Raw genomic sequence first — 24,797 nt, forward strand, 5'->3', positions numbered from 1 at the left:
CTATAACCAGTTGCTTTACACAGCGCTACACAGCCTTCCCTCCCTACGTCCCCGCTCTCCCACCCACTCCGCATTCGACCCCAGGCTCTTAGTCCCCAGTAGGACAACAGATCGCCGACTCCCGCCCAGCGGCCACCCCGAACCCTGAACCGCAACGCGGCTGGCTGCTCCCCGCGCTGCTAGCGGGCGGGCGGCCAGCCAGCCGCAACTGGGCGGCTGGTGATTGACAGGATCCTGGAGCAATCAGCTGCAAGGGCGGGACGTTGCGTCACTTCCTGTTCTTTTGGGTTTAGCCGGGGTATATAAATTCGCTGCTCACGCAGTGCTCTCGCTCCCACAGTATGGCCGGCGACATTAGCTAGCGCTCGCTCTACTCTCTCTAACGGGGAAACAGCGGACTACAAGAGACTGAGCTGTATCTGCCTCTATTTCCAACAGACTCACGTTCAACTTTCGCTCACCCACACACACAAAGCCGGGAAAATTTTATTAATCCTTTTTTTAAAAAAAAGTTAATATAAAATTATAGCAAAAAAAAAAAAAAAGGAACCTGAACTTTAGTAACACAGCTGGAACAATCCGCAGCGGCGGCGGCGGCGGCGGGAGAAGAGATTTAATTTAGTTGATTTTCTGTGGTTGTTGGTTGTTCGCTAGTCTCACGGTGATGGAAGCTGCACATTTTTTCGAAGGGACCGAGAAACTGCTGGAGGTTTGGTTCTCCAGGCAGCAACCCGAAGCAAACCAAGGATCTGGGGATCTTCGCACCATCCCAAGGTGGGTGCTCGGGGCTCTCGCCCACAGTCGAGTCTGGGGGACTGTCGCCGCCTGGGAGGCACCAGCCTGAGGCTGAGGGCCGAGGGTTGGGTTCCCGTAGTCTCCAGGTGGGGGCAGGTCCGCTCGCGGGAGGTCGTTTTGGCAGTCGTGGAAAGGGCCCCGGCGCTGGGGGTGAGCAGCCAAAGGTCCACGCGGGGCCCGATCCAGCTTCTCCCGCCACCGTTGCCGGGCCGGGCGCTGCCCGGGGGGAGGGGAGGAGGCCGGCGCAGCCGCGTGCTCAGGTAACGTCCACGGCGCGGCGTGCGGGGCGGCGGGCAGCGCCGTTCCGGGTGGTTTAGCGGCCCTCACCTCCCGACTTAACTCCCCTTCGGCCAGATTTGGCGGTCGGGGACCCTGGGTGGGGTGTCCGGAGGTGGGGGCCGCGCGGGCTCCCTCCCGGCAGGTGTGGCTCGGCGGGCTTAGTCAGGCGCTAATTCGGGCGTGTCCGCCTCGGGAGTGGAGGAGGGAGGGAGCGGAGCGGATCGGGAGCCGGATTCGTCCTCTCGCGTGCGGCGGGAAGGGGTGTGTGTTGGGGGGGTGGGGGGGCGGCCCGGCTGGGGCCGAGGGGCTGACTAACAGGCCTCCCCGCCCGTGGTCGGCGCTGGCAGCATGTGGCGCCCGGGCGGCGGGGATTGGGCGGGAGCAGCTGTGCCGCAGTGGCTGGGCCGCACCGCCGCCCTAATGTGCTCTGCACCAGAGCCCTTTCGGGGCTGCCCGGGAAGACGGCCGGAGAGCCCACCGAGGCTGGCGCCCGAGTCGCTTGACCTTGGGTTGTGTAACCTGTTACCGAGTCGGCGGAGTCCAGAGTGGAATGAGGCTAGCCTGCGTTTACGGGCTAGAGGCGGGTCGGAGCTCGGACATAATACCTTTAATGCCTAATCCTGCAAAAGAATCTGGGGCTCCAGCCTCCCACCCCGGGCAGTCATGCGAGAGAGCTGGGCGACCGCGCAGAAAAGGATAGGGCTTGTAGTGGTCTCGATCCCAGCGCAAATGACGCGGGCGACCCCGATGATGGCGGGGCCGGCTTCCGCTCCCTGGCGCTCGGACCACTAGACATCTCTCGTCATTCTAGGCTCCTGGGTGCATAAGTGCCGCTAGTGTGCCTTGAGGCGGAGGAGCCGGCGCGGCCGCTTCATTGAAAGGCAGCGACCAAAGAGCTGCTGGGCCGGACCCGGAGCCTGCCCCGGGGTGTAAGCCAATGGGCGTTTCAGGAATGTTGGCTGCACTCGCCGCTTTTCCTGACAAAAAGCAACTGGAGAAGGGAATCTAGGCGGACACGTGCTGCTGGGACTTTTAAGGCGGTCTCACTTGAAGGAATCTCCCGTAGGAAAACCTCGTGTTAGCGAAAATGTTACCGGTTTCATTTTTCAAGCTTTGTGCGACACTTAAGAGGTCGTAACATGGCCCCTACTCTAGGAAGCAGTTACTTATAAATATGGGGAAGCTTAGTATTTCCTCCATTTCACAGATGGAAAAGCTCCCTCGTGTTGGTGATATGCCTTTGGTAAGACGATTGTGATAGGATTATTTAGGAAATACTGTCAGGAAGAACTAATGTGCAAAAAACAAGTCATAAAATGAATAACAAAATTTTCTGCTCCGGCTCGTTAAATGAGTTGAAGCTTTGTTAGTTAGTACCCGTTCTTAATAAAGGGAAGGGAGTGTTTCCTCCCCGAGTTCTTGGGGGAAAAACGCCTGAATTTAAGCTTTTTTGATTAACAATTAGTTCTCCGAATGAAGGAGGAGAAAGGCTTATAAATAGGCAGCTTGCTTGCTTTTAAATGTTTGAGAACGACTTTTGCACTTTCATCAACTGAAATTGTTTTACTGCTTCAGCGTGGATCTTAAAGTGATGGCAAAGATTATACCTTCAGGGACAGAATGTTGGTTTTGTTGAATCTGTGATTAAGTGTCATAAGTTTTGTAGATACTTGGAATTCGTTAAATCCCATAGAAGAGTTATCAGTCATCTAGAAGAGTAATGCATAATGAAATGGTTAGTACATTGCCTATGGCATGTCTGGATTTGAGTTCAAACATCATCTAATAGCTAGCTGTTTGATATTTTTGTCTCTCCAAAATGGAGAAAATAATGGTACCTCTTCATGGATGTAATTGTGAGGGTTAAGTGGGTTAATACATATACAGTGCTTAAAACTGTCTGAGACATAGTAACCACTCTTTAAGCCTTAAAATCTTCATCTTCGATTCTTTACCTTAAGGACAGAATCTTTTTTCTCTTCTCCTTGTTTTTAAGCAAACCAGGCTGGAGGAGAAAGTATTTCAGATTATAGTCTAATAGGCAATTTAAAATTACATGGTGCCCTAGCAATTTGATGTATTTTTATTCAAAGAATAAAATAGAAGAGATGGTGAGCTTTAGATTGCTTAATGAAGTTAAACCTTAATTCTTCCATGGAATAATCTTTAGTAGCTTTGTTTTTACTTAACAATATAAATGTTAGGAAGCCAGAAAATCCTTCTTTTTTACTTGCCTCACATCTCCAACCTCAGTAATTACACTAAAATGCAAATAGAAGAAAGTCAGTCAAAAGACATTCACAAACTGGAATAAAATAACTATACTGTTTATAAAACATAAAACCTAAGGGCATGGAAGGAGTTAAGATGTCCTAAGAGGGCATCACTACCAATGCTAAAAACATTTAAAAGGCAGGATATTACAGGAAAATTCCTAGGAAAGTACCTTCCCACATCGATGCAAGAAGAAATAGAAATCCTAATAGTCCTATAACCACTGCATGAATTGACTTAATCACCCATAAAGAAAAATCTAGGCCCAGATGGTTATACTGGAGTGTTCTAACACTCAAGGAAGAAATAATTCCAACCTTTTTCATACATTACATTCATAGTATTACATTCTAATTAGTTAATAGAGAGGGAACACACCACAGTTCCTTTTGGGGTTTGTATAATTTTGATACCACACCCTGACTAGAGCTGTGAAGGAATCAGGATTTTCATGCACTGCAGATGGGAATGGAAAACAGTGTATCCACTTGGGAAAATGGTTTGGCAGTTTCTTAATAAGTTACTGTGCCTGCTAAATTGCTTCAGTTGTGTCCGCCTCTTTGTGACTCTATGACTATAGCCTGCCAGGTTCCTTTGTCCATGGGATTTTCCAGGCAGGAATATTGGAGTGGGTTGCCATTTCCTACTGCAGGGGATCTTCCCAACCCAGAAGTTGAACCCGCATCTCTTATGTCACCTGCATTGGCAGGCAGGTTCTTTACCACTGGAGCCACCTGGGAAGCGCTAAGTTAATACATCTCTCATATGATCTAGCCAGTCTAGTCCACTCATGTGTTTGCCCAAGTGAACAGGAAATATGTCCATACAAAGACTTTTACATGAATACGTTCTTAGAAGCTTTATTTTGCAGTAGCTCCAGAACTGAAAACAAGTCTCTGTATTCATCCTATAGAATACTACTTGGTAGTTAAAAAAAGAGGGATGAACTGCTGTTGACACACACAACAGATGATTGTGCTGGAGAACAAACAATAATAAGCCCCATGAGAAGTCCTATACTGTAAGATTTCATGCCTATAAAACCAGAAAATACATACACGATAGGCAAAGGATGAGAGTTAAGGGAGAATGGTGGATTACAGAGAGGCATGACGGAACTTGTAGGGGTGATGCTAATCTGCCAAAGCTCAGACTGTAATCCACCTGGAACTCGGGAGACCAGGGTTCAATTCCTGGGACGGGAAGATCCCTTGGAGGAGGGCATGACAGCCCACTCCAGTATTCTTGCCTAGAGAATTCCCATGGACAGAGGAGCCTGGCAGGCTACAGTCATAAAAGTTACGAAAGTCCTAAGTACATCTCAGATTTTGACAAATTGATCCCATCATGTAACCAGCCTTCATATCTAAGGAATGTAACTAGTCAGCAGTCCCCCTGTGCCTCCTTCCAATTATAACCTATTCCGCTCTCCAGCTAAGGGAACACCACTATCCTGAGTTTTAACACACCATGGTTTTCCCTAGTTTTTTTTATAACATGGAATCATTTGTTATGTATCATATGCCTCCTTTGGTCAGCATTATGTTTGGGGGTTTTTTTAGTTTGTTCTCAGTGTTGTATTTTTGTGTCCATATACCACAATTTATCAAGTCTACTGTTTACATCAATAATTTCCAGTTTGCTAATACAAATACATTGCTATGAACACTAGTGTAAATGTCTTTTCGTAAATAGCATCTCCTGTTAGATACACCGAGGAATGGAGCTGCTAAGTCATAGGGTGCATATAGTGCTTCTGTGGTTAGTAAAGCTTCTGGGTTGGGAAAGTTCCCCTGGAGAAGGGATATGCTGCCGGTTCCAGTATTCTTGGACTTCCCTGGTGGCTCAGACGGTAAAGAATCTGCCTGCAATGCGGGAGACCTGAGTTTGACCCCTGGGTTGGGAAGATCCCCTGGAGGAGGGATGGCAACCCACTCGAGATTCCTGCCTAGAGAATCCCCATGGACAGAGGCGCCTGGCGGGCTACACAGTCCATGGGGTCCAGAGAGTCAGACACGGTTGAGACTAAGCACAGCACAGGGTGCGTATATTCAGCACAAGGGTGCAGTTGCTCAATATCTTCATTTAACATTTGTGTTGTCTTTTTAATTTTAGGATTTTGTGGGTGTATAGTGGTCTGTGTATTTCCTTTCAGACTAATGGAGTTGAACATCCTTTTATATCTTTATCCACCATTTGGCTATCTTTTGTGAAATGCTTGTTCAAGTCCACTTCTTTTTCTTTAGGGATGATTTTTCAGTTTGCAGGAGTTCTTTAATATATTATAGGTGAATTATCTCTCCAATATGTACATTACAAACATTTTCTATCCTCTGGTTTCCTTTTTCGTTTTATTAATGACAGTTTAGAAAATAGTTCATAATTTTAATGTTCCATTTATCAGTGTTTTCATTAATGGTTCGTGGTTTTTCTGTCCTGTTTAAAATGATCTTTGCTCATCCGGAGGTAATGAAGATGTTCTTTTTTCCCTGTAAACTTTGTTTTACTTCTCATATTTAGATCTGCCCCCCATCTGGAATTGATTTTTTTAATATGGTATGAAGGAATAGAACGCACTTGAAGCAAAATTGGCCCATCTTTCCAAGCTTTAACTCCAAGCTGGAACCCACTGTTAACATTTCCCACTGTCCTGTAGGCCACTTAGTAGAATTTCCCTTCAGTGTAATCTGAATGAAGTACATAATACTGAGAAGCTTTTGTTTTATCTTTTCTGGCATGGCTTGGATTAAATAAGACTGATTAACAATATGTTGGAGAAAAGCAATAGTCCAGATATCCAAATGAATAAGACAGGTGATGTTTTCTAAAACTGACTACTTCACAAAGTAATTAAGGTTGAAATATAAAAAGAGGGAGTAGTATATTAGGTTTAACCTGCAGGTTTCTCTACTAGAATTTTCAGATTTCAAATGATGTTGAATAGAAATAGACCTTTATGTCTGTTTCTATAATTTCTTAAGAGTTGCTGGACTAAAATGCTGGACCAGACAAAAACCTTTTTAAAAGAAATGGCAGCTATGGGGAGGAAGTCTGTTAGAAAATAAGAAATTTTGGTGAGGAACGATAGTTTGATCTTTCAGGGTTCTAAAATTGACTTTCCTTTCTGCTTTAGAATTCATCACAGACCTGGAATGTTAGTAAGGAAATGTGTTCACATGGGAAATTGTAGTAAATGGAGGTAAAGAGTAAATGTTTATTAACTGTGGAAGGCTAGAGGTATTTTAGCTAGAGGTGTGAAAATATGAAAACTAGAATCTGTAATGTTAATATTGGACAAGACGTTTAGGACTAGGTATTTTCTGCTATTCTTTCTTTCCTTCACTCAAATTTTATATGATAAAATCTTCAGCAAAGGACTGGGAGCAGTTGCAAAAATAGTTAATTACACCTCAGCATTAATTTTCCCAGAACTCATGCCTTACTTGACTACATCATTGCACCATATTGCAATATCAGTAATTTACACTGAAGGAATTTACAACCTCTTGCCAAAAACCTTTTAAGGTAAATATTTTGGAGTAGAAGGGCTTCCTATTGAATTAAGCTTCTCAATACATTCCTCACAGCAGTTTCAAAAAACTTGAACTGCTATCTTCAAACCACCTTTTTTTGAGAGGTACACATTGAAAGTAATAAATCAATGTAGCAGTAATGATGCTAATTTAATTTTTCAGTGAAAGTTTGAGGTGGAGAACTTCAGTTACTCTGATTATAATTAACAGTGCATTCTGGGTTGATTGCTTTGAACAGAAGATGAAAGCTTATTTCTCTGGATATCTGAATTAAATTCTGGTCAGCCTAGACTTCGCTGAAGAGTAATCTCATGTTTTAGGATGGGTTTGACTCAGACTGCTCTTACGACTGCTACCACCTTGGCTGTGGTGTTGAGGTCTGAATGCAAGGTGATAAGTAGAGTGTCTGCGAAACAGATGAGTCAGGCTGTTGACTAAGGTCACACTTCAGGAAAGTTCAAATAGTTCAGTTGGGTAACTTTTGGGGTAAATTACTTGATAACCCTGAAATCAGAGATTTTTGCTTAAAGGAGGAAATCTGTTAGAGGAACCTAATCACATGGAGGCCTTTTAAATAAATGCAGGTTTCCAGGCACCATCTGCACAGTTTCTGGCCCACTATATCTGAGGGTAGAATCCAAGGGATAAAAGCAAAACTGTTCTAAAGGGTTTTTTGCATCTGCCAGCAACATTCTGTTCCCTCTATAATTTACTTCTTTAAAAGTCTAACATTGGCTTCCCTGTTGATCCAGTGTTTAAGAATTCGCCTTGCAATGCAAAGGACACCGGTTCAATCCCTGGCCTGGGAAGATCCCACATACCACAGGGCAGCTGAGCCCATGTTCCACAACTACTGAAGCCCACTCACCGTAGAGCCTGTGCCCCGCAACAAGACAAGTCACCACAGTGAGAAGCCCCCTGCTTACCACAACTAAAGAAAGCCTGTACACAGCAGTGAAGACCCAGCACAGCCAAAAATAAATAATTATTAAAAAATGAAGGTCTAACATTAAGTTTAACCATTTAAGTGAACATTCAGTATTAAATATATTCACATTGTTGTGCAAGAGATCTGTAGAACTTTTCATTTTGCAAAACTGAAACTACCCATTAAGGGTTAATTTCCCCTCCCCTCTTCCTCCAGCCTTTATCAGTCACCTTTCCTTATGATTTGACTACTTTGGATACTTCATATGAATGTGTGAGATGAGTACCTTATATAAGTGGAAACCTATATCCTTTTCTGGTGATATTCATCCTTTTCTGACTGGTGTGATTCACTTAGCATGAAATTCTTAGGTTCATTCACATTAAAGCATGTGATAAACTTTCCTTTAAGGCCACATAAGCCATTTTTTGCATACACCACATTGTCTTTATCCATTAATCCCTTGATGGACATTTGGGTTGCTTGCTTCTCTTGACAGTTGTGAATAACAATGAACATGGATGTGCAAATGTCTCTTCCAGATCCTGTCTTATACACACACACACACACACACAGACACACACACACACCCAGAAGTAGAATTGTTAGATCATGTGGTAGTTCTGTTTTTACGGTTTTTTGAGGAATGTTCATAATTTTTCCATAATGGCTGTACCATTTTACATTTTCACCAGTAGTTCAGTTCAGTCACTCAGTTGTGTCTGACTCTTTGTGACCCCATGGACTGCAGCATGCCAGCCCCCCCCATCCATCACCAGACTCCCGGAGTTTACTCATACTCACGTCCATTGAGTTGGTGATGCCATCCAACCATCTCATCCTGTCATCACTTTCTCCTCCTGCCTTCAATCTTTCCCAGCATCAGGGTCTTTTCAAATGAGTCAGTTCTTCGCATCAGGTGGCCAAAGTATTGGAGCTTCAGCATCAGTCCTTCCAATGAACACCCAGGACTGATCTCCTTTAGGATGGACTGGTTTGATCTCCTTGCAGTCCGAGGGACTCTGAACAGTCTTCTCCAACACCACAGTTCAAAGGCATCAATTCTTCAGCGCTCAGCTTTCTTTATAGTCCAACTCTCACATCCATACATGACTACTGGAAAAACCATTGCTTTGACTAGACAGACCTTTGTTGGCAAAGTCATGTCTCTGCTTTTTAATATGCTGTCTAGGTTGGTCATAACTTTCCTTCCAAGGAGTAAGCGTCTTTTAATTTCATGGCTGCAGTCACCATCTGAAGTGATTTTGGAGCCCCAAAAAATAGTCTTTCACTGTTTCCATTGTTTCCCCATCGATTTGCCACGAAGTGATGGGACCAGATGCCATGATCTTATTTTCTGAATGTTGAGTTTTAAGCCAACTTTTTCACTCTCCTCTTTACTTTCATCAAGAGGCCCTTTAGTTGTTCTTCACTTTCTGCCATGTGTGGTGTCATCTGCATATTGAGGTTATTGATATATCTTGATTCTAGCTTGTGCTTCATCCATTCATTCACCAGTAGTAATTCACAAGTGTTAAAATTGCTCTGCATTTGCCAACACTTGTTCTTTCATTTTTCCTTTTCAGTATCTGACATCCTAATGAGCACTAGGTGGTATCATGATTGTGATTCGCATTGTCTTATGATTGAGCATCTTTTTATGTGCTTATTGGCCATTTGTATATCTTTTTTGAGGGGAGGGGAATTGTCTATTTAAGACCTTTTGCTGACTTTTAAATTAGGTTATTTGTTTTTCTTGTTGGAGTTCCTTATTTATTCCGGATATTAACCTCTTATAAGATGTAAGATTTGCAGGTACTTTTCCAGTTCTGTACCTTATCTTTTCACTCTGTTGAATGTTTTCCTCTGATACACAGAAGTTAAGTTTGATGCAGTTCTATTTGCCTATTTTTGCTTTTGTTGCCTGTGCTTTTTGTGTAACATCCAAGAAAGCTTTGCCAAATCCAATATCATAAAGTTTTTCCCCATGTTTTCTTCTAAGAGTTTTATATTTTTGTGTCTTAATTGAGGTGTTTAAATCCATTTTGAGTTATGCAGTGTAAGGTAAGGATTCTGTTTCATTCTTCTGAGTGCAGATCCAGTTTTCCCAACACCAGTTGCCCAAGAGACTGTCTTTTCCCAATCCACAATCTGTTCTGCTTGCCCCCCCCCCCCCCCCCCCAAAAAAGGGTAGGGGACATCCCTGGTAGTCCAGTAGTTGGGACTTGGCCTTCCAATGCAGGGGTTGCTGGTTTGATTCCCTGGTCAGGGGGCTAAGATCCCATATACCCTGGGGCCAAAAAACTAAAACATAAAACAGAAGCAACATTGTAATAAAGACTTTAAAAATGGTCCACATCAGGGGAAAAAAAAAGTAGCCGGTTAGCCATTTCTAGTCTTACTCAGTCAGATGACATAGAAGTCTCTTATCTTAATTGTATGTTTTCCCATGTAAACACTTCAATTTGTTCTATTTTTATTAAACCACAGACTAAAAACTTTTAATATAAAATATGGGACTTACCTGGTGGTACAGTGGATAAGAATCTGCCTGCCAATGGAGGGGACAAGGGTTTGATCCACATGCCTCAGAGCAACGAAGCCCATGAGCCACAACTACTGAGACCTGTGTTCTAGAGCCTGCGTGCTGCAGCTGCTAAAGCCGGTGCACCTGGAAGCCACTGCCGTGAGAAGCCCATGCGCTGCAACTGGAGAACAGCCCACGTGCAGCAACAAAGATTTCAGCACAACCACAAATTAACTAACTGATTAAAAATAAATAAAATATGGCATGCCATTTATGTATTACTTTTCTGGCAGAGTGACTAAGATCATTCAGTCCATGTACTATCATTTGTAAAGAGCATAGTATTTGAGAGATTTATCATGATCTGGGTGGGGCTAGGATCCAAAAAAGCTTTATTTAGGAAAAAATAAGGGGCTTATTTTTCTACCAAAATGTGATTTTAATAATTTGCTGAAATTCTCAACTGTTTTCTCTCTCCTCTTTATGTTCATGGATAGCATTGTATTGACTTCTTCAATTCTAAATCTGTCACATTTTTCCTGCCCTGTATTTTTTGAGCCAGCAGTTCTCTAGATTGTTTTTATAACACTTGGTTCATAGACTATTCAACTGTGTTTGACTTAGAATGTTTTAAAGCAGTTCCTTTCATACCATGACTTTGAAAACTACTGACTACTTAAGGGTTTCTTTTAGGTGAGGAAGAGTATGGTTGCAGAATTTATTAACAATGATAGAATGAGTGCAGGAGGATTCTTGTTTCCATCAAGGTGGAGTAAGCACACTCTACTCTCACTGAATGCATCTAGAAACCCTGGACAGAATGCATGCAGCAGCTGAGGACTCTGGAAAGTAAACGTTAGGTGAATTGGAGAAGGAAGCCAAAACTCAAAACATCACTGACATATCCATGAGTTTGTTTCTTTTTTCTCTTGGTATCTCCTGGGGTGGCCTCAAAAGCTGCCAGAAACCCGGAACTGCACACAAACTGAGCTTTTAGAGAGGTCTTTTTCTGGAATGTGGACAAGGAATGGAAGGGGGCCCCTTTGGGTTAGAGAGAGTGGGGAAAATCCCTTTTTTGTTTTTGTATTGCTTTGCCTTTTTTTCCCCTGTTCTTTGCTGCTGTAGCTCAGGCAGTCCTGTAGTAGACTGCTGCAGAGCCGGGAACTAAAGCCTGGGCTTTCTAGCCAGAGGACCAAGAAGCAGGCCATCTTCACCACCACCCCACCCCACCCCCACCCCGCCCCACTATTGAGCTAGGCGTTGTCATGGAGATTATGGAGATAGTAACCTAACACATAGAAGTTGGATAAGAACAAGACTGAACTTAACCATTTCAGCTGTCTGCTAACATAGTTTTTTAAAAATCAGCATGCTCCATAGGGTTTGAAGATTTAAAATCATATAATGTGATGTCCAGGATGCAATCACAAATTTTTCCTTATGTAAAATAAAAAATAAGGAAATTCCCTCAAAGGGAGACAGTCTAGTAAACTTCAACCTCAAGGTGGTGCAGGTCAGGATTTAAAAGCAGCTATCATAACCATGCTTTAAGAAGTAATAACAAATCTTAGCAAAGAAGCGGAAGATGAAACTGAAAAATAACTACTGGAATAGAAAGTTTTTACTGGATGGGCTTGTAGAATAATGACAAAAGAGTGAGTGAACTTGAAGATAGATCAGTAGGAATGGCCCAGTTGGAACAATGTTAAGAAAAAATTTCAGATGGACACTGAAAATGAACAAATCCTGGTCAAAAATTTTAGCATTTTGTGTCAGATTGACAGAAGAGTGTATTATGGAAAAAATATTTGAAAAAATAATCTATGTTTAAGTTTATGGATGGGTTCTATAAACAGCTAAGATATTAGCAATGAAATGAGTAAGCTTCACTTATGTAGATTAAAATAAGATAACATTTCAAGTGGAATATATATATATATATCTGGTGCTTTAACAGAATAATTCTCTTAAATGAATATTTTTAATAACTCACCCTGAACTGTTAAGGTGACATTTTAAAAAACAGTAAAGGATCATGTAGCAATTTAGTTTTTTCTTCTTTTTTTTAAACTTTTTTTTATGTTGAGGTATAGTTGATTAATAATGTTGTGATAGTTGCAGGTGGACAGCAGAGGAAGGCAGCTGTACATATACATGTATCCATTGAATTTGTCTCCCATCCGGGCTGCCACATAACACTGAGCAGAGTTCCCTGTGCTACACAGCAGGACCTTGTTGGTTATACGTTTTAAATATAGCATTGTATACATGCTGATCCCAGACACCCTAACTATCCCTTTTCCCTGTTCTTTCCACCCTAACCATAAATTCTTCCTCTAAATCTGCCAGTCTGTTTCTGTTTTGTTAATAAGTTCATTTGAACCATTTCTTTTTAGATTGCACATATAAGGCATGTCATTAGATATTTCTTCTCTGGCTGACTTGACTCAATATGACAATTCTAGGTCCATGCATGTTGATACAAATGGCATTATTACGTTCTTTTTCATGGCTGAGTAATAATTCCATTGCATACCTGTACCACATCTTTTTCCATTCCTCTGTCAATGAACATTTAGGTTGTTTCCATGTCTTAGCTATTGTAAACAGTACTGCAATGAACACTGGGGTGCATGTATTTTTTGGAGCCATATTTTTCTCCAGATATATATATATATGCCCAGGAGTGAGACTACTGGTTCATCAGTTCAGTTCAGTCACTCAGTCGTGTCCGACTCTTTGCTAACCCATGGACTGCAGCACCCCAGGCCTCCCTGACCATCACCAACTCCCGGAGATACTCAAACTCGTGTCCATTGTGTTGGTGATACCATCCAACCATCTCACGCTCTGTCATCCCCTTCTCCTCCTGCCTTCAATCTTTCCCAGCATCAGGGTCTTTTCAGATGAGTCAGTTCTTCTCATCAGGTGGCCAAAGTATTGGAGTTTCAGCTTCAGCATCAGTCCTTTCAATGAACACCCAGGACTGATCTCCTTTACAATGGACTGGTTGGATCTCCTTGCAGTCCGAGGGACTCTGAACAGTCTTCTCCAACACCACAGTTCAAAGGCATCAATTCTTCGGCGCTCAGCTTTCTTTATAGTCCAACTCTCACATCCATACATGACTACTGGAAAAACCATAGCTTTGACTAGACAGACCTTTGTTGGCAAAGTCATGTCTTGCTTTTTAATATACTGTTTAGGTTGGTCATAACTTTTCTTCCAAGAAGCAAGCGTCTTTTAATTTCATGGCTGCAGTCACCATCTGCAGTGATTTTGGAGCCCCCAGAAATAGTCTTTCACTGTTCCATTGTACCTCCATCGATTTGCCATGAAGTGATGGGACTAGATGCCATGATCTTAGTTTTCTGAATGTTGAGTTTTAAGCCAACTTTTTCACTGTCCTCTTTCACTAAGAGACTCTTTAGTTCTTTGCTTTCTGCCATAAGGGTGCTGTCATTCACATATCGGAGGTTATTGATATTTCTCCCGGCAATCTTGATTCCAGCTTGTGCTTCATCCAGCCTGGCATTTCTCCTGATGTACTCTGCATATAGGTTAAATAAGCAGGGTGACAAAATGCAGCCTTGATGGACTCCTTTCCCAATTTGTAACCAGTCTGTTGTTCCATGTCCAGTTCCAACTGTTGCTTCTTGACCTGCATACAGATTTCTCAGGAGGCAGGTCAGGTGGTCTGGTATTCCCATCTCTTTCAGAATTTTCCACAGTTTGTTGTGATCCACACAGTCAAAGGCTTTGGTGTAGTCAATAAAGCAGAAGTAGATGTTTTTCTGGAACTCTCTTGCTTTTTCCATGATCCAGCCAGCGGATGTTGGCAATTTGATCTCTGTTCCTCTGCATTTCCTAAATCCAGCTTGGACATCTGGAAGTTCACAGTTCATATGGTAGCTCTATTTTTAGTTTTTTAAAGAACCTCCATCCTGTTCTCCATAGTGGCTGTATTGATTTATATTCCCACCAACAGTGCAAGAAGAGTTAGTTCCTTTTTCTTCACACCCCCTCCAGCAAATGATGGCCATTCTGATGGGTATGAGGTGATGTTTCATTGTAGTTTTGATTTGCATTTCTTTTAATTAGTGATGTTGAGCATGTGTTTGTTGGCCATCTGTATGTCTTCTTTGGAGAAATGTCTTATTTGGATCTCATTTGTCTTTTTCATAATAAATTGCAAATACATAGTATAATTTCCTGGATTTTGGTTTGCTTCTTAACATGCTGTAGCAAAATGCATCCATCTTACTTGGTGTATATGTCAATGTAGATTGTTTTGAAACAAAATTAAATGTTGGTATTCATAAAAGAAGGAAAATCCCCTGGAGGGAGGGCACAGCAATCCACTCCAGTATTCTTGCCTGGAGAATTCAGCGGACAGAGGATCCTGGAGGCTACAGTCCATGGGGTTGCCAAGAGTTGGCCGGCTTAGCAGGCATGCAGCATAGTGATTGAACTTAATCTCCAGCCCTTCTCCCCATCCATAGGTCAGGGGCTGGATAAGAAGTTCCAGCCTTCTAATCACAAGGTGGACCTTCCTGGCAACAAGCGTCCAACCTCACTTGCTTCCAAAAGTTACTTCATTAACGTAACATTCATAAGAGAAGGTGGAGCAAGAATGAGACAAAAAATACAAAGTATGATTTTAAATCATGGTGAGACTTTTGTAATTTCTATGAGAGTAGGCAAGTACTGTTATAAATTAATCATCCTCTTTTTGGTTAAATAATAGATCCGAGTGGGACATACTTTTGAAGGATGTGCAATGTTCAATCATAAGTGTGACAAAAACTGACAAGCAGGAAGCTTATGTACTCAGGTAAGTCCTCTGAAATAGTATTGGTTAACTGATTTCAGTATGAATCATACTCTATGTGGAAGAGTTAATTGTTCCTCTGTATACTGGTTCTGTGATTGTTTTTACCTTTTTAAAAAAAAGTACGGTGTAAAATAAAATGTTTACTTCAGGTGTCCCTAGACAGTAGGGTTTTTGAAGTCTTACCTAATAGCTCTTCAAGGTGGCTGCCATCTTTATTACCCTGGAGGTTAGCAGGGAGTTTCTGCAAAAGAGGATTGAATGGCATTGTTCCCTTGCCCTCACTTCTTTTATTTTTAGTATATGCTTCTCTATCAAAGCTTGAAGCAGAGTGAAAATTAGCTTTACCATAGAAATAGGAATGCTGTTATTTAAGAGAGGTAAGTCATGGAGTTCTTTTTTAGGTAGAGATAGAATTTTGGGCCTTGAAGCTATTGTATTGAACATGGTGCCTGCTTTTACTAAGTCTATATTTGACATATACAGATGTTTATCAAAGGCCTATTAGGTGTCAGGCCCTAGGCATATAATAATAAAAGCAAACATTCCTTTCCTCATGGAACTTATTATCCAGTGAAAAGTAATGAGATGGTTACAGACGTACACGTGAGAGCAGGCAGTTCAAGACGAGGTAAAGAATGAATTTAGTAAGTGTCCTAGGTTAGGTTAGGTGTGGAGGAAAATTGACCTGTAAAAGAGGGTTTGTGTAATGAGCTAGTATGCTTTATATCTAGTTTATGTTTCTGTGGGATCTTTCATGTAATAGAAGAAGAAGAATTATTTGCTTCCTTGAGAACTTTTGTTTAAAATTATTAGCCAAAAGTATACACTTTAAATGATAGTCCAATAATAATAGATTAAGCATCTCAGTAGTACATAAACATTGTTATAATATTGTGACTTTCTTTTAAACTGCAGTGAGAGTAGCATGTTTGTCTCCAAGAGACGTTTCATTTTGAAGACATGTGGTACCACCCTCTTGCTGAAAGCACTGGTTCCCCTGTTGAAACTTGCTAGGGATTACAGTGGGTTTGACTCAATTCAAGTAAGTAGTCAAAAAAACATTTATCCTTTTGGTCGGGTATAAACGTTAAGAGTTCAGTGATGTGCCTGGTAAATAAATTTGTATACTTGTTCAATTGTAATGACTAAGGACACTCACACCATGGAGAGAAAGAATGCCTGTTACTCATGGACAACAGAAAATGTGGAGGAACTAGAGAAGGAATTGGGATAAAACTCAAAGAAAAGAAAACCAGATACTTTCAGTAGTTAATTCTTTAACATTATTACTATGAATGGTGGAGAAAATAAGAAAAGAAGGGAAAGCAAGGAAAATCATCTAGACTTCATAATAAAGAACTGATTGTATTAAAGAGCAATAGTCAGTTAATTCTTGAATGCTATCAGACTTTATACTTGGATTTTAATTATTGTGATGTTGAATTTTAATATTTAACTTAACTTGTAAATATTAGTAAATAATTTACTCAATTTGTCCTAGGGCAAAGGACAGCTGTCACTGGGACCTAAAACTGTTTTTGTTGATCCTTATAAGATCTAAGTTGAGCAATATGTTAATTTTTGGATCACTCTTTTGAAACTAAATATATACAATACATATTCTCCCGCAAAATTTTTATTACATGCCTGTTTTAAAGCTCAGAAACTCCTGCCCTAGGGAATCCCCTGGTGGTCCAGTGGTTAGGACTCTGTGTCTCTATATAACACTAACTCATGGGTATTGGTGTGAAACCTTGCTCTTTGACACAGCGGCCTTCGTTTTTCTTTGTCGGCCAGCAAAGTGCGCTATAGTCCACGGGGTCGCAAAGAGTTGGATGCAACTGAACGACTGAGCATACGCACACATAAAGTACTACAATATATGTTAAGTGTCATTGGGAAAGAATATTTGTGGAGATAGTTTTGGTTTTGATATGTGTATGTAGAAAATAGTATATTGGTTTAGGAAACGTGATAGAATTCTGTGTGTGAAATTATCTGTCTTTTTAGAGCTTCTTTTATTCTCGTAAGAATTTCATGAAGCCTTCTCACCAAGGGTACCCACACCGGAATTTCCAGGAAGAAATAGAGTTCCTTAATGCAATTTTCCCAAGTAAGTTTAAGTAGAATTGAGTCCTGCTTCTTGAAGTTGGATGTGTGTGTGTTGTGTGTGTGTGTGTGTGTGTGCCTGCGTATCAAACATAGCACTTTATATAGTTAAGTTAAATGTATCAATTTAGCTGATTACAAATTTTTGCATATTCTTGTGTAACTGTTGAAATGATGGGAGAAAAAAATCAAGTAACTGATCACCTGCCAGATGGAGAACTCATCTTCTAGCCAGTTGCTGTCATTTATGTCTGTTTTAATGGGTATGAAGGCTGTGATCCCTTCATCCAGAAAAATGCCCCATGACTTCATAAACCCATGCTAAGATACTGGTCCATGTTAAGAAACTGCCTACCATGCTGTACAGGAGTTGAGCTGGCTTAAGAATGGTCAACCGAAGTGAGTTCGTAGTGTCGCTTCAACTAAATTGGCAAGATTTACTTCTATCCATTTATATAAGCTTTTATTTATAGACCTTCCTTTTTGAGCTTCAAGGACAGGGAAATAAAGGTTACCTAATCTAACACCCTTATATCCTAGAAGAGGCTAAAAACCTAAGATGATTTTAGTAACTTGGCGCAGAGTCATTCACAAGGGTGATTTTAAAAAAGAAAATCTTTAAAAGATTTCCATCCTACCTGTTCTTACCTCATCTTTTATACTAGGCTATATCAGGGTGCCACGTATAATTTAGTTTAAATTTCAGCCAGCTGTTAACTTTGTTGAGTGAGGCTTTGAAACACCATGGAAAGGAGGACGTACTGCATAACTTCATTTCCTGGAGAGAGTAGGTAAATAGGCAACCAAACTCCATCACCTGATGGAGTCTTAGGGGAGAGTAAACCATAGTTTTCTCAGCACCATTCAGACTGGCTTATTAGCTGAAGAGCATCTCTAAATGACAGCCAATAAAATGTTTTCTTAAAGGGGGAGGGGGGTCCTGCCTACTTGCTATCAGATGGATCTGTTAAATTTATTTTTTGTTCTCCTGCCTCAACAGATGGAGCAGCATATTGTATGGGACGCATGAATTCTGACTGTTGGTATGTTGGACCCAATCTGATGGAAGTTTTGTTTTATATAAGATTTCTTTTTAAACTTGCAGTTGTCATTTTTAGAAACTATTTTGTACTTTTGTATAGGTACTTGTATACTTTGGATTTCCCAGAGAGTAGGGTAATCAATCAGCCAGATCAAACCCTGGAAATTCTGATGAGTGAGCTTGACCCAGCAGTTATGGACCAGTTCTACATGAAAGATGGTGTTACTGCAAAGGATGTCACTCGTGTAAGCATTTTCAATAATAATTCTGTATCCTGCTTGGCAGCTAAATATTTTGGCTCATTCTCTTATTTCTTTTCCAGATTTTTAAATCAGTCTTTGGCTTTTTTCCCAGGAGAGTGGAATTCGTGACCTGATACCAGGTTCTGTCATTGATGCCACAATGTTCAATCCTTGTGGGTATTCAATGAATGGGATGAAATCGGATGTAAGTAAGAATATCTTGCTTAATAATTTAAACCTTTAAGTGTGCCCTTTCCATTATTAACACAAAGCAATTTCTCTTAAGGGAACTTATTGGACTATTCACATCACTCCAGAACCAGAATTTTCTTATGTTAGCTTTGAAACAAACTTAAGTCAGACCTCCTATGATGACCTGATCAGGAAAGTTGTGGAAGTCTTCAAGCCAGGAAAATTTGTGACCACCCTGTTTGTAAATCAGGTAATACATTTTTTTCATCAACAATAAAATCTGACAGAAAATAAGGAGAGTGAGGCATGTCATAAAATGTATTCTGAGATGCCATATAATCAGCCAGAGATAACCAGAGATACTACTAATTGAGGTGTTTGGTAGATGAGAAGCTTTATGCCTATCATTAGACTTGATATCTAGCCCAGTTCGTGAGCTCCTCTTATTCTATCTATTTTCCCTGTTGATAGACGTTGGGGATGGTGGTGCCAGAAGACATAAAGTGTCCCACTGCATCCAGCCCCTAGGAAGTCAGCTAAAATATTTCAGTTCCATGGGGTTGGTTTTGTTGTTGTTGTTTTGGTTTTTTAATTTTATTTATTTTTCGTTGTGCTGGGTTTTCGTTGCTGTACAGGCTTTTCTCTAGTTGTAGAGAGCAGGGGCTACTCTTCGTTGCAGGGCGTGGGCTTCCCATTAATGGTGGCTTCTCTTGTTGTGGATCACGGGCTCTAGGGCACAAGGGCTCAGTCATGGTACATGGACTTACTTGCTCTGTGGCATGTGGGATCTTTCTGGATCAGGGATCAAACCTGTGTCTCCTGCACTGGCAGGCAGATTATTTATCACTCTGAGCCACCAGGGAAGCCCCCAGTGCTACAGTCTGACTAAAATAGCAGTCTTAAATACTTTGTTTGAAAATATTACTGCATATTGGAAACGCTAATGGTTAATTTCATTTTCCCCCAGAGTTCTAAATGTCGCACAGTGCTTTCCTCGCCCCAGAAGATTGAAGGTTTTAAACGTCTTGATTGCCAGAGCGCTTTGTTCAATGATTACAATTTTGTTTTTACCAGTTTTGCTAAGAAGCAGCAACAACAGCAGAGTTGATTAAGAAACATGAAGAAAAAACGCAAAAAGAGAACACACATAGAAGAAGGTGGTGGCTGCTTTTTAGATATTCATACCAAGGGCCATGCTTTCCATAACCACCACCTCATAGTTGCAGAAAGCCCTAGATGTAATGATAGTGTAATCATTTTGAATTGTATACATTATTATATCAAGGAGTTAGATATCTTGCATGAATGCTCTCTTCTGTGTTTAGGTATCCTATGCCACTCTTGCTGTGAAATTGAAGTGCATGTAGAAAAAACCTTTTACTATACGAAACTTTACAACACTTGTGAAAACAATTCAATTTGGTTTACGCACAGTGTAATATTTCTCCAGGTGTCATCCAAAATTCCCCACAGACAAGGCTTTCGTCCTCATTAGGTGTTGGCCTCAGCCTAGCCATCTGGGACTGTTCTATTAATTGCTGCCAGGATTTTACATCCAGTTACCTCCACTTTCTAGAACATACTCTACTAACGTTATTGAAACCAATTTCTACTTCATACAGATGTTTTTTCAACAGCAATTAAAGTTTTTCTTCCACGAGTGGAGTCCTCTAAGAAAACTATCCCTTCTGTGTATTTATATTTTAACACTGCTTCCTGAACTTGTATTACTTGGATTCCTTCCATTACCATGGTGTCTCCCCTCCCAACCACACCCCCTCAATAAAGCAATACACTGTTACACTGTGGGTTTTATACTAATCTATACCCCAGAGGGGGAAGGCGGGGGTAGACCCTAGGCTTAATTTTCTTTTAAGGTCAATGGAGTTTGACATTTTTCATTGCCATGCACTCTTTTGGAATAAACTATTGTTGATTAGCAAAGAAGGTGTAGATTGGTACTAGGGAATATTGGCAGAACTGTATGGAAACTGTGCCATTTGGTGTCCCCCATTAAATGAAATGAGCTTCTCATAAGTACCATGTCGTTATTAACTTGCTCAGTAGTACAAAAGAATTTTTATCACAATTTATTAACGAGATTTAAGATAAAGGTATCGGTTTCAACAAATCAAGTCAGGTCAGATGATTCACCTTAACTTTTTACTTTCGTAGCCATTTCCACTAATTTCTGTTAATGATATGCCATGAACTTTGGTTCAAAGCAGAGTCAATGTCTTTTCCATCTTGTGACTTAAAGTTCCATGACTTTATGATACATGTAATAGTGTTCTGACTTTCCTCTTGCTTGTTTGTATTCCTTTCACCATGGAATAGGATCAGGTGATGAATGAGAACTGTTAAGGTTATTCAGACATATTCAGTGCAGCAGAATGCTATCCACAAAACGTTACACACAAAATTCCAAAATCATTGATGGGAAATGATCTAAAAATACAGGCATAAAAGAGTTGGCATCTTTTAGCTGTATTTGGTAACATGGACATTTAAGCAGTTGATAAAAGAGCAAAGTTGACTCAATTTTGTATTTCTTCTTGTCCTCAAACAGTTTTTGATTCTTTCTGGGTTGATGCAGTGATGCTTTTGTTCCTTCCGTATTTATAAAGGAAACACTTTTTTTTTTAGTGTTTCTGAACATAAAATCTGCTTGGTTTGAAATCAAGTGGTTGGAACACTTTTATTTTAAGCACATTGTTGATTCAAAGCTTCATTGATGAAGCTTTCAATCAATGAATCATTCTGATTTTCTGTAATTACGCACAGTACCTAATGTTTTGGTGCTATTATGAGGACCAATGCTCAAAGTGGATTTTGTTCTTGAACAGCGTCCCAGTAGATTTGATGACATTTATTGGCTTGAGGTCTGATTTTCCTCCCCCTAATAGATTTAAAAGATTTCTATTTCATGTTGAAGACCTGCACAAATTTTGTATGGAACAAAGCCTAGAAAAAAATGAAAAATAGATTGACTAGTAATCTAAATTAATCCTAGTATGTATGATAGAGGAGGGAAAATTTTGGTGCCATAATTTCTCTCTTCATGGTGTTGGACGTAAATCACTTGAAATGTATTTCTGTACCCACAATTTAAGATTCAATAAACGTTTGCTTAATTCATTGTCTAGTGACATTCAGAAAGTTTTCTGTCAATGTATTTTTTTAAATAGTATACATGACCAAATACTAGACTCTATATAAAGTTTTTATAATTAATTGAAGGAATCAATATTTAATGATTTTTTTTTTAAGGTTATGGGAGATGTTATAAAGATCTTTAAGTGCTGGGAGAACAGTTTTAAACGTTTTGTTGTTGATAGTAGCTTCATAACTGAAGCTGATAGGAAATCATCTGGGCGGTATCCCAGGTCATCAGAGTAGGAAAAGTGTAAGTAGAATAAGAATGCTAGAGTTTGGAACTAGAAAAGTTTGAAGATGGAATATTCCAGCATTTATTATGGAATAGGTACTTCCTAGTGGGGTGGGGAGCAGAGTTTAATTCAGTTCTTGCAACTAGAACATAGTTAAAAGCTTTTGATCTTTGTGCCATGCAGATACATATCTCATCATTTGGTGAAATTTCAGTTCTTCAGTCTCATATACAATAAGCTAAAAACTGGAATCTTTATTATATTCAGATCTTTCTTAAAATAAGCTTATCAGAATATTGTCCAAAATCTGAGTTAAAAAGGGTTGATCTTAGGGACCTCCCTGGCGGTCTGTTGGTTAAGACTCTGTGCTCCCAATGCAGGGGGCACAGGTTAGCTCTCTAGTCAGTGAACCAAGATTCCTGAGTGCCACAGAGCCCAGCTCTAAAAAGAAAAGGTTGATCTTAGAAAAGCAAGATGCTAAAGGTGTGTGCAGTCCTACAGTGCCAGATTGTTTTATAGGGACAGGTGACTTGAGCTCAGCAAACACCTGGTGTTAACTGATGAGATTCAGGGACATAATCTGAATGTGGTAAATGTGACACACTATGAAAGAGAAAAGACTTCTATTGTCTTAGCCAGATAACACCACTTCCCAGCTACCCACCTTCAAACTTTACATTTTCATCTGCCTTTCTCTTTTTGTTACAATGGAAGAAGTGTTAGTCCTTTGAATTCCTATCAACCCATTTCTACCTTTAGAGACTAAAGGAGGTCACTGCAGACATGTCCACTGTTGATCCCCATCAGTTTGTTTTACTTCCCTAGTTTCTCCCCACTTCTGTTTGCTCCTTAGGATTTACTTTGTTAGTCCTTTACAACGCGAGAAGTGTCAATTCTTATTCCCAAACGGAACCATCTTCAAACTACTTGTAATCCAGCATTTTCCTGAGTGCTCAAACCAGAAACCTAGGATGAAATTGAGGCAGAGTCATAGAGGTTTGTGATGTAACTCAGATTGGAAGAAAACTTTTGGCAGTGTCAAGAGATGTCCCATATGCTGTTAAAGTAGGACATGGCAGCCTACTCCAATATTTTTCGCCTGGAGGGTCCCATGGACAGAGGAGCCGGGCGGGCTACAGTCCATGAGGTCACAAAGAGTCAGGCACAACTGAGCAACTGACAACACACGTGAGTTAGAAGCCCCCCAAATAGGTTGATATTTATAATTAGACATCTAAATTGGATGTATACTCAAATTTCTCCTTGAACCATCACACCCCAGCTTCAGAGTCCTCAATTCTGCTCTGGTACACTGAACTATCTGCTACACACACCTCATTAGGTCAGATTTACAAAAAGTTGATAGATACAAATCTTTACAAGTTTTAAGAATGTACACTCTTGGCCCACAGCCACATCAGGACCAAAGAAAGTTCCCTAATACCACTACCTAAGCAATGAAGGGTTACTCTAGGTAGTTTAACTACTATCCAGATTTTCACTAAAGAGTAGGGTTTCCTTCCCCATACCAGCTCTGAAACTAAATTGAATCACTTAATGCTTTCATAAGTACAAAGTTTTGAGAGGTTGAACCATGTATTTCTTATTGCCGAGTAGTATTCCACTGTATGAATGTACCACAATTTGTTTAGCTATTCTGTTAAATGAACATTTTGTTGGTTCTCTCCATTGTGAGAAGATACTAATAAAGCTGCTATGAACATTTCCTCATACAAGCATTGTGGCTTCTGAGTGTGTAGTAGTATCTTGTGTTAATCTACATTTCTCTAATGAGTATGCGCTCTCATGTGTTCAGTTAGCCATTACTGTATTCTTAGAATGAAAATGTTTTGTACATTTAAAAATTGGCTCTTTTCATTAATGAGATATGAAACTATATATTTTGGATACAGTTTTTTGGTGTATTTTGTAAATATTTTCTCCTAGTTTGTCTTTATTTTTCTAATAGTGTCTGGAGTAGTTCTTTTAAAGTCCTGATGGGCACTATGATGCATTAGGATTGAGTTGAATCCATCTGTCATCTTTTTCTCAGCAATGTTTGGTTTAATGTTTTATGTGATTTTGATTGTCATAACTTTAAGATTTTTTGATAAAAATCTATAATGGAATTGGTTTTTTCCCCAATTGATAACTCACAGATAACAATTAAAATTTTTTTCTCTTGTATCATGAGAACTTGCTAATAAATAAGCTCACTTTAAATTATTTTTTATTGAAGGATAATTGCTTTACAGAATTTTGCTGTTTTCTGTCAAACCTCAACATGTATCAGCCATAGGTATACATATATCCCCCCCTTTTGAAGCTTCCTCCCATTTCCCTCCCCATTCCACCCCTCTAGGTGGATACAGAGCCCCTGTTTGAGTTTCCTGAGCCATACAGCAAATTCCTGTTGGCTGTCTATTTTACATATGGCAATGTAAGTTTCCATGTTACTCTTCCCATATATCTCACCCTCTCCTCCCCTCTCCCCATGTCCATAAGTCTGTTCTCTGTGTTGCTTACTGGTTTGAAAAATTATTTTCTTACCTGTTTACCTGTTAGGACCTCTAATACATGTTGAGTATAAATGGTAAGAGCAGCTTGTGACTATTGTAAGGTTGGGAAGACACCTAGGGAGTGAAATTCAAGG

The 24,797-nt window shown here is 40.4% G+C and overlaps 1 protein-coding gene across 1 annotated transcript; it reads left to right on the forward strand.

Annotated features, from left to right (window-relative positions):
* Positions 1-328: 328 nt before the first annotated feature.
* AMD1 (adenosylmethionine decarboxylase 1) lies at positions 329-24,370 on the forward strand. Its single transcript, XM_006071818.4, has 9 exons — positions 329-774; positions 15,084-15,170; positions 16,086-16,212; positions 17,181-17,283; positions 18,280-18,322; positions 18,422-18,566; positions 18,676-18,768; positions 18,850-19,005; positions 19,723-24,370. Exons 1-9 carry the CDS (start codon positions 665-667, stop codon positions 19,861-19,863), a joined length of 1,005 nt encoding a protein of 334 aa, XP_006071880.1. The 5' UTR covers positions 329-664; the 3' UTR covers positions 19,864-24,370.
* Positions 24,371-24,797: the final 427 nt, after the last annotated feature.

The sequence above is a fragment of the Bubalus bubalis genome, chromosome 10, assembly GCF_019923935.1.
Source record: "Bubalus bubalis isolate 160015118507 breed Murrah chromosome 10, NDDB_SH_1, whole genome shotgun sequence".
NCBI classification, from domain to species: domain Eukaryota; kingdom Metazoa; phylum Chordata; class Mammalia; order Artiodactyla; family Bovidae; genus Bubalus; species Bubalus bubalis.

Bases quoted from the DNA above. Each gene is read 5' to 3' on its own strand.
- AMD1 (XM_006071818.4), top strand. From the start codon at position 665: ATGGAAGCTGCACATTTTTTCGAAGGGACCGAGAAACTGCTGGAGGTT. The intron at 16,213-17,180 runs GTAAGTAGTCAA...CTGTCTTTTTAG, and splicing joins GTGGGTTTGACTCAATTCAA to AGCTTCTTTTATTCTCGTAA. The intron at 18,567-18,675 runs GTAAGCATTTTC...CTTTTTTCCCAG, and splicing joins CTGCAAAGGATGTCACTCGT to GAGAGTGGAATTCGTGACCT.